Here is a 10980-nt window from a genome sequence, read left to right on the forward strand (position 1 = left end):
GTATTTAAAAAATGTTTACATCTTCGTAAAACCAAAATCAATGTTGCTACCACTTTTGGCAAAAAAAAGCCCCTCCATATCAGCTAACAAACAAGACATGTCGCTTTTTATTAATAACAACACAACAAACAAAATCATCATAAATAGGAGAAAACAAAAATAAAAATTATATTAGTTATAAAGCTGATTTTGATATTTTCAACATTTACATTATTAATTTGTACAAAATATGCGTTCGTATTTTTTGTTTAATAAAAAAAATGATGTCACAAAGGGGTTGTCATTTTATTTTTTGTTATCATTTTTGTAAAATCTCAATGGGTATTTTTAAAAAGAAAGAAGTAGGTAGCCATGAAAAATACGACTTCTATAAAGAGTGCCAAAACCCAAAGAATCAATAACCAAAAACACACCATGGAGATTGAAAGAGTTCAGGAAATAGCCTCACTCTCAAACCTCAATGGCACGATCCCAATTGAGTTCATAAGATCAGAAAACGAACAACCAGCAACTACCACCATCCATGGGGTGACGCTGGAGGTTCCAGTGATCGATCTTAGCGATCTTGATGACCAAAAGTTGGTGGCTTCAATCTTTGAAGCCAGCAAAGATTGGGGGATCTTTCAGGTCGTGAACCATGACATAACAAGTGAAGTCATAAGCAAGTTACAAAAAGTTGGTAAAGAGTTCTTTGAGTTGCCACAAGAAGAGAAAGAAGCCATTGCTAAACCAGTTGGGTATAAAGGTGTTGAAGGATATGGCACAAAGCTTCAAAAGGAAGTGGAAGGGAAGAAAGGCTGGGTGGATCATTTGTTTCATAGGGTTTGGCCACCTTCTGCTATCAACTATCAGTTTTGGCCCAAAAACCCTCCATCTTACAGGTTTCGTTCACTTTCTTCTTCTTTTCTTTTAAGTTTCTTATATATTCTTGAAAGGAAAATAAACAGTTGTATGTGTATGGTTTGGTTTAGTTGTTTTAGTCTACGATTAAAACTAAGGGGGTGTTTGGATAAATAGTTTTTAGCTTATTAGCTTATTGCGGTGGGAATAAACATTTTTTTTAAAATGTGTTTGGATGAGTTTATTTCGGTGAGAATAAACAATAAACAATAAACATTTTAAGTATTTGGCAAATAAAACAGCTTATATGAGTAAAATAATCAATAAACAATAAGCATTCCTCCTGGCTTATTAAAATCAGCTTATTTAGCTAATTCCTACCGTAATAAGCTGATTTTTAAAGACTTCTATCCAAATATTTAAATTTGCTTATTTTGATGGGATTAAGCAATAAGCAATAAACAGCATGTTTTTTCTCTATCCAAACACCCCCTAAATTTGTATGTTTTAGTTAGGCAGTGTAAACCAAACTAGACAAATTAAAGGACGTGGACAGATTTGAACTACTAACCATTAACAAAACCGAATTATTAAGTTTAAATAGTTACAAATCAACAGTCAATTATAGAGCTTCGAAACTCGACAAATTGTTTTTATTTAATTGGTTTACTCCTCATTTCGTCCAGACCATAGATACTTCAATTTTACAAAAAGAAAATAAAAAATAAAATAACTACACATTTAAACATTTGTGCTTTCGCAATCATGTCTACGTTGGATCATTTATCATAATTTTTCTTGGAGTATCCTACTGTTATGACAATAAAGAATGAGGTCGAAGAAATAAATAAATGAACAGGTCCAAACTCTAAACTGCGAGATGGCATTGAATTATGGAAAGTCACATGGGCAGTGGGCCTCCCGCAATTTTAGTGATATTTTAGGAACAGCAAAAATATCTGAACATCAAAAGAAAATTGGAACTCTAAATTTTTGGGACGGGTTTTAGGCCAGATAAATACATGGATATGAAATTGGATATAAGATTTGTTATAAAAAATTTCGTAGGTTTGGGTTGATTATGCCATTCCATTACCCGATCACATACCTTATCCCATTTAAACGATCCGAATCATTTATATATTTAAAATATTTTATATTATTATAATAATATATGATATTAGAAATATAATTTTTTTTTTATTAATAGTACTCGCTTTGGCTTTATTATTGATTTATCATAAAATTTTGATACTTTAAATTTTATATGTTGATTATATTTTTATAACTTTTTTAGATATTAACTTGTTGATGTTGTTTGGAATTTGAAGTATTAAAAAAACTAAGACAAATTTTTGGATGAGATCGTGTTCATATTTTTTGTAACGAAAAATTCTAGAGTGATTTTTAACATATTATGAAATAAATAAGAAGTCTGATGCCCACGATAAACCTGGTAAACTAGTGTTCGACAGGGCGAGACCGAGTTTGAGATAAAGTTTTGTAATTGGATATGTGACTAGGCCTGTTGAAAATAACTTAACTGATACCCGATTAAATCGATCAACCCAAAGTCATATAGATCGGGTTGGATAAGTCGGATAATACGTTTAGAAATTTATATAATCGGTCAACCTACTATTTTAATCTGTTCGGATATAAAATAGAAATAAAAAATTAGATATATCCAAATACCTGTTTTAAAAAGAATAATAATTATAAATGAAATAAAAATCAAATTAGCCTTCTCATCCCATGGATCCACATGACCCAAGTAGGATTCCCCATGCTTTTGAAATGGAGAGACGCTGCTCAAGACTTGGATTTACAGATGTACAAAAGCTAATACAATGGTTTTTGTCTGAACAATTTTATACAATAATTATTAAATACGTTTTAGTTAAACATTAATTTTGTTTTGGCACGGCAAGCAATATATTTTCAAAAAACAAACAATAAACTCAAATTTAGGATAGGGGAGCAGTTTCAAACATGTCAAATAGAATTATATTTAGACCTATATTTAATCCGATTGAAGATATTCATGCTAACATCATCTGCAATCAAACACCACCCAAAACAATTTAATTTTATAGAAATCCATTTGAACGATAGCGAGTTCCTCATGTTGGACCGTTTTAAAAACAACCCCCTCAAAGCTTTCATCGAAATTCATTATTACCATCTCATTGCCACTTCCATTTGTCATGCCCAACAACGAAAGAATAGGCTTGATTAGTATAGGCTTGATCAACCTTAGCAGCAAATAGCAGCAAACTGATCTGATTCACGACCCTTCAAAGTTGTCTCACCCAATCCCATCAGAAGTGCATAACATGCTCGTTTTCGATAGATACCCTCTTTTAATAAGTTCAAAATAATCAATCAGAAACAAGCTTACAATAATACTTTAAAAATCCATTCGTCCACTTTTACAGCTTACAATAATTAGTGGACGCACGTCGTTGGCTGCAATTATGATATTTTTGTTTCATTTAAGCTAAGACCATCTGATATGGTGGCCACGAAGTGGGTCGTGGTCTAGGTGGCCACGAACCACGACCGTGCACACCATCCCGGTGGCTCGTGGTCGTGGCCATTCGTGCTCCGGACAACGATTCCAAACGCGCAATACAAATGTTTCTCTCTTTTACTCTCTATCTCTCTAACTTTCTTAACCTCTCTCTACAATAAAATAGATATATTTTTTTAATTTAAAAATAAAAAAATAAGAGGAACATAGTGGTCTGTATCTCATAGGTTCAGTGGTTGAATGTGGTGATGAGTGGCGCCCACCACTATAATGGTTAGTGGTGGATATAACGAATGCCTTAATGATATGATTTAAGTTTTACTTGTACCAATGTTAATGTAGAAATACCAATGTATAAAGATAAGTAAATATTAACAACAAAACCAATGTTATAGTTTTCAGCATTTTTTCGGGCAATATATGGAATTTCCGAACCCAACCTAATACACAAATTACCCATATCTGAATACCCAAATTTCAATACAGTTTGGTTATTGATTATTTTTTTATTAGAAACTATCTGAATTATTCAACCCGAAATACCTGAAACATGAAAATTATGCAAAGACTAAGATCACTAATACCTGTCTAAAACCCGTCCCATTGCCATCCTTGCAATACAATTTCAATACATTTTTTCTTTATAAAATCCAATATGCATACTTTCTTTCTATCAATATTTATTTTGTAGTTTAAAGATTTTAATCTATTAAACTTAATTTATCAAAAGTAAATACCAAAATATAAAATAAATCACACAATTAAAAAGATATTCAACCAATGTGTTCATAATTATTAAATACAAAATAAGTTAATTTATATTAAATTCATAACAAATCATTTAATTTACAAAACTACAAATTATTTGTTTGTTTTATGATTATTAATTTTTAAAAATATATTAAAAATCTCATCGATACACAAATTTGATTCAAGGACATAACTGAATTATTAGATTTCTATAAATTTTTGAATTCTGAATTTAACATTACCATATAGAAATCATGTCTCTACCAAAGATGTGTCGTTGGTTCTACCATCCGGAGGTCGGGCAGACGGGTAGTACCACCAAAAGTGTAAACCATCAACTCACTTCAATTCCATTCAAATAATTTCCAATTCTATTACAACATATTCAAATTTCATTCATCTCTTTTAAAAAAAATGAATCCATCCGCTAGGAAATATGTTATGGAATAAAATCCTTATTATTCATCTTCCTCCAACAATGAACCTGCTAATCCTCATCTTTCTCTACATTATTTCGAATTGCACAAACACTTGTTTAGAGTAATGCAAGTTCCCACACGGTTAGGCATTCAAGAACTGTTGTCCAAAGAGACAGTGAAGAGGTAGAAAAACTATTGATCTAACATTTCTTTGCAAAGAATGCAACCTATGGAAAGCAATTCGTAGAAAATTTCGGATGAGCAAACATTTGTTTATGCATATTGTTAGTGATTTGGAGATGAATTATTCTTACTTTCAAACAATATGGGGTGTAAGGTTTTATAGAAATTTCATTGCACTATAAAATACACCTTAACAATATGTCAACTAGCACATGAGAACACGTTAGACGTGTTTGACATGTATTTGAATATGTCGGCGAGAACTTCATATGAAAGTCTTCAGAACTTTTGTTATGGTGTTGTCCACTATATAGATTCAAATATTTGAGCCAATCAACATGGACCGACATTCAACTTTTGTACGATGTATATACCATACATGGGTATCCTTGAATGATTGGTAGCATTGACTGCATACATTGGAACTATAAGAATCGCCCAACATAATTATGAGGCCAGCAGTACATGAGAGGTGATCACAAGTATCCAACAATAATAATTGAAGCAGTGATGTCACAAGATTAATGGTTTTGGCATGCTTTTTACAGTGTAATCAGTTTTCAACACTAACCTTAACATCATCTACCAATCATCGCTCTTCAATGAGAAATATCTTAGTGTACCACCCAAATGTAAATTTATTTTGAACAACAAATAATACAAACATGGCTACTATCTCACAAATCAGATATAACAAACTTGAGCTACTTTTGTGAAATCACTTCCACATCCATTAACTGTTAAAATCGGTTCAAGGCGGCACAAGAAGTAGCAAGAATGGACGTTGAACATGCTTTTGGCGTCCTAAAATCTCATTGGAGCATAATACAACATCTAACACAGTCAATGTCATCGAATAGAACAAGAGATATAATGTACACTTGCATTTTACTACACAATATGATACTACAAGATAAGTGTGCTACTATATTTCCGGTTCATCATAATGATGCCCTGTTGCGAAAGAAATGAACACATATATGATCCATGAATTGTGCGATGTAGTATCCCACCGCTAACTTCACTTAGTTCTCTACGTGATTACATTGAACATGCCTACATATCAACTACAAATAACTAGTTTTTCTAATTATCATTTTTACCGTTAAAATTATTGTTTTTGAATTTAAATTTTCATTTTCTCGTTTTCATGTAGTATGTTATTTAATGAAATGTCATATTTAATTTTATATTTTATATTTTAATTTCGAATTAGTAAATGTTTAATTTAAAAATAATAAATAAATAAATTGTGTGAGTTGTGAGAGATGAGAGAGATAAATTTTCATATGTTGTATAAGAGAGATAGAAAATTGTTGTGGCGGAAGGTATGGACTTTCATCACTCTCAACTTAATTGCTACCTCACTTCCACATGGATTTTTTCTCTCTCCCATCCTACAAGATATGAAAATTCATTCATCTCATCCCTCAAAATCTCTCATTTTATATCTTTTAAATTAAAAATTACCAATTTAGAAGTAAAAAAACAAAACAAAATATAAAATAAAGTTTTACAAATGGTAAATAAAAAGGTAAAATGGTAATCAAAATTTAAAGAAAATAATTAAAATCCTAAAATTATAACTAAAATCCTAAAACGATTAAAAACCCTAAAATGAAATTCTAAAATTCTCAACTATATTACTTTGTAATTTTTTGTTTCTTTATAAACACGGTGCTCAACAAACCTCCCATCAAATGTTTATGCATATTAAGAAAGTACTAAATATTTTGAACCTCTTTACAAGCTCCTTTTCTTTTTCAATCCATTTCATTGACTTTTCCGGTTTGGTATAATCTCGTTCGGTCTCGGCGATGGGTTCAAGTTCTTCGCTTGATTCCTCATTTTAGTTTGATGGATAGTAGTGGGTTTGTCGCTAGACTCTTTGCATTCTAGGTTTTAAGCTTCACAAAATTGTGATACTTTGGGAGGAGAATATTCGTATTGAGTTTTTAGAATAGATTTTGGAAATTGGGGATACGAGTTATAACCAAGATTTTTTGGAGGAATATGAATATGGTTGTAGGATTGTTGCATCGGGAGTGACTTATATTGTTGTTGACAATATTGGTATTGAGGGTAGTGTGTGATTTGAGTTTCCAGAACAAAAAATGATGGTTCTTGAAAATTACTATAATTTTGTCGATTGTGTCGTAAGCTAGAACCTATTTTGTAGGATATTCCACAATAGTCCATTTAAATTTAAATTGGAATGCACTTGGATAAAATGATACTGGAATTGGAGAGAACTTGAATGGAATGGAAGAAAGATGGAACGGAATTAGAAAGAATGTGTGGTTATTTGAAGTGGTAAAAGATTATATTCTCCCATTAGGCGAGAGAGTGTAGAGAGAAAGAGAGACCCAACGACGTAGTTAACCCATGCATTTTCCCATTAGGCGGTATTGCCTTTGCTCGCGACTATCATGGCAGTGATACCACCCTTAAACCGTTGTTTAAACCGCTCGACTTCGTTTATCCTTAGGATCCTCTAACAACGCATTAAGGAAGGTTTAAGGTACATCAAAGATATAGGGGATCATGTCTCTACTAGAGATAGAAATAAAATATAATAAACGTTATTGACATTAAAAAAAACGGGTATTTTTATTTACATATTAGGGTAGGGGAGTGGTACACACATGCCATACCACTTCAGTTTCTTTTCGTTTAAAAAAAGGGGGGGGGGGGGGGGGGGGGTTCTATGGAGTTTTTTTAAAAATTTTGTTAATTGTCTAAAATGAGCTAATTTATATAAAATGAAAATTTTCATTAAATCAAAAGGGCAAATACACGATAAAAAAAAACAAGACACTTGAAATTAAAACATTGGAAAAATGCTTGCCAAGAGGTTTCCCCTTTTATCAAAAAACATTGGAAAAATGAAAAATAAAAATGACATCACTTCAGTCTCCGTACCAGCACAATGTTGAACACCCCTGACAACTTTCCAAAAGTCTACACAAATACCAGCACATTGTTGAACACCCCTGACAACTTTCCAAAAGTCTACACAACCGTGATATTTGTTCTTTACTTGGTGGAAAAATGAGAGAGTAGTATTTTATACAATTCTATAATTTTTCACCATTTGGGCAAACACGTTTGACTTTATTAGACACGTAGAACTATATTACCACTTTGTTTGCGTGCTTCTATTTGGTGTAGATTTGATATTTGCTTCGGTAGCGACATCGATTCATTTCGTTGAGAAAACGTTGTGTTTCTTTGTCCTAAAATGATCACCTATTTCCGTTGATGCCGACCCTCGGGTCCTCCAATACATTGACCCATGCACGAGCCAAAATGACATCCTCTGTCGTGGTCCAAGGTACAATCAGGGAGTGAATTGAGCATTTGAGGAAGATATTTTGAGAAAGGTAAAATAAGCAGAGATATGAACATTAAATGGTTAAGAGTGATAAGAAATTAAGATGATTGTTGGTATTTATTTTGGTAGAAAATTGAAATTGATAGTAATTACCTCTCTCCTTTACAAGTTCTTATCGAGTTGGCTGGCTGAACTCGACATGCCAAGCTAAGGATGTGACATTTTCCCAGTCCTTTCCCATTAGCCTTAGTCTAGTTTCAAGATACACTCCTACCAAGAATTTGACTATTTTTCATTGGGAGTCAACTTATCTTTTTATGTTTTTTAAAACTTTTATCATTTTTCAGTGGCACCACCATACAATAATTAGGTTAGGATATACTAGACTAAGATGGTCAATAAAGCTTCAATGTTACTATACGATACATCTCATTCATATAAGTTAAATCATATGTGTTCACACACTATTTCACTCACAATGAAGGATATACAAAACAATTTGGGGGTATGTATAGAATTTTCCTAAAGTTTTCTGGGGAGAGGGAGTGTTGTTGGAGAAAAACAGGGACTTGCTCCCGAAGGAATAGCAATTAACCAATCACATTAAGTGTCATTATTATGGGAACACACACATATGTTGTTTTATGTAAAGTGAAAAAGGCTATAATAATTATTAACTTTTCTTTTAAAAGAGTTAAAATATTAAACACATATAATGATGCTTTAGTTATATTTAGTTTTTTACTTTTTTATAAATATACGTTTTAAGTCGAATAATAAATTTAACAATGTCTATTTCAGAACCAAGCTGGTTTAATACATTTTTGGTAAAACGAAATACTATCACGGGCTTCAACATCAGATTTTGATGTCTTATGACAGCTGGAATACAAAAAGTGTGTAGGTTGGATTTTGCATATAATGACAAACGTACATCATCATTCAAAACAAACAAAATTTACCTAAGTAATCTTAAAAATATTGAGTTTCCTATAATACGAATTGATAGGAAAACATCATAAAACTTATGAATAATAGTTTATTGGATATTTTAGATAATAGCAAGGTTTGTATGATTGTGTAAATTTGATTTTATTCAGGGAAACAAACGAGCAATACACAAGTATGTTGATAGGGGTAGCAAACAAATTGCTTGGATTCCTATCAAAAGGACTTGGGTTAGAAGAGGGTGAAATAAAACAAGGGTTGGGTGGTGAAGACTTGACCTACATGTTGAAAATAAACTACTACCCACCATGCCCATGTCCCGAGCTTGCTCTTGGGGTTGTACCTCATACAGATATGTCCTCGATCACCATACTTGTCCCAAATGAAGTTCAAGGTCTACAAGTCTTTAAAGATGGCCATTGGTATGATGTTGCATACATCCCTAATGCTCTCATTATTCACATTGGTGACCAAATGGAGGTAAACCAACTCACTTCATTCACTACATCTTTATTTGTATCCATGTTTGTATCTCTATCCATATCAATCATGCATAGGATGACCTTCACCCTTATAGGTAAAAGTGTTATTATAGGTTTCTGTGTATCTGTTCTTCTATATATGTATCTGTTTTAGTGTCAAGAGGGCTAGGATGGTTTTCATCCTTAAAGATTGAAAGATTTTCAAATGTTTGGACAACACAAAAAGAAAAGTTTTTAGTTTATGTCACTATAACTGAGATTATTAATGGTTATTATGTCTCTTTCATATTTATATGACTAAGTAACGAAACAATACTAACACACGGTAACGATGAGTCCATATGTGTATGGTCATTGTAACAAAAATATTATGATTTTTATATCACTCATAGAATTTTGTTACAAATGCTAAAAGCCAAAACAAATAAAGAAGATATATTTTTTGTGTTTGGCAGATATTGAGCAATGGAATATATAAGAGTGTGTATCACAGAACAACAGTGAACAAAGAGAAGACAAGAATGTCTTGGCCAATGTTCTTAGAGCCACCATCAGAGTTTGAGGTCGGACCAATTCCAAAGCTTATTAATCAAGACAATCCACCAAAATACAAGACTAAGAAGTACAAAGATTATGTCTATTGCAAGCTAAACAAGCTTCCACAATAATATATTCGTGTGTGTGTGTTTGTGTTTTGATTTTCTTGAATATCGGATTGTACTTTGTAATACTAGACTATTGGATTTTGGTTTAAGGTTGTTTAAGCATAAAATTAGTTGACTGCATTGGTGGATGCAAGAAAGTTTTTCCATAGAGACAATATATAATAACCATAATATAAAACATACAAAAATTAATTATATATTATGAAAACTTAAAAGGAATTAATTTTTAATGGACTTGCTCACATGTATAAAATGGTCAATCTAATAACCTAAAAGTTCTCATATATTTCTGTTGTAAGAGAAAAAAAACATTTCTAAATGGATGCCACCAATTTTAATTATCACTTTTGTTTGTATAAATCAATACATTTAGAATTAAAATCAATATATATACATATCAAACTGTATGGAGAAATATCGATTCTATTCTTTTATATATTTAATTATGACAAAATTCCTAACTTTTTGTATGTATAACTTTTTTTTTTGTATTTATAAGCATACAATCTACACTACTTAACTAATTAACTGTTAGAGTTCAGACTCTGGTCTTGCATACAGTTTGTCAGGAGCCGCTTCCTGGCCTTTCATACAAACTACCAAGGGTTACCCCCGGGTCTTCCTACAATACATAAACCAAATGGGCCGACATTCGTGCCTTCGACCCATAGAACAGTGATGAGACTCACCTCGAATGCAAAAGCTCACTGAAAGAAATCCCTAGCTGCTGCTCTGGCGACTTCCCGAGCTATCTATGCCAAAATAACACCCAATTAGCAATTGGGTTCCAAACTAAGATCTAATCCATAATTGGGTAAAATGACCA

At 32.1% G+C, this 10980-nt stretch overlaps 1 protein-coding gene across 1 annotated transcript; it reads left to right on the forward strand.

Annotated features, from left to right (window-relative positions):
* The first annotated feature begins 387 nt into the window (after window positions 1–387).
* LOC111900153 (flavonol synthase/flavanone 3-hydroxylase) lies at window positions 388–10274 on the forward strand. The gene is made up of 3 exons (XM_023896024.3): window positions 388–881; window positions 9160–9487; window positions 9945–10274. Exons 1-3 carry the CDS (start codon window positions 415–417, stop codon window positions 10155–10157), a joined length of 1008 nt encoding a protein of 335 aa, XP_023751792.1. The 5' UTR covers window positions 388–414; the 3' UTR covers window positions 10158–10274.
* The last annotated feature ends 706 nt before the right edge of the window (window positions 10275–10980 follow it).

This window comes from Lactuca sativa, chromosome 8 (genome assembly GCF_002870075.4).
Source record: "Lactuca sativa cultivar Salinas chromosome 8, Lsat_Salinas_v11, whole genome shotgun sequence".
In the NCBI taxonomy this organism is placed as follows: Eukaryota; Viridiplantae; Streptophyta; class Magnoliopsida; order Asterales; family Asteraceae; genus Lactuca; species Lactuca sativa.

What these genes read in the sequence shown, in the direction of transcription:
- LOC111900153 (XM_023896024.3), top strand. Translation starts at nt 415, where the DNA reads ATGGAGATTGAAAGAGTTCAGGAAATAGCCTCACTCTCAAACCTCAAT. An exon ending in AAAAACCCTCCATCTTACAG is followed by an intron (nt 882 to 9,159) that starts GTTTCGTTCACT and finishes GATTTTATTCAG; the next exon opens with GGAAACAAACGAGCAATACA. An exon ending in ACATTGGTGACCAAATGGAG is followed by an intron (nt 9,488 to 9,944) that starts GTAAACCAACTC and finishes TGTGTTTGGCAG; the next exon opens with ATATTGAGCAATGGAATATA.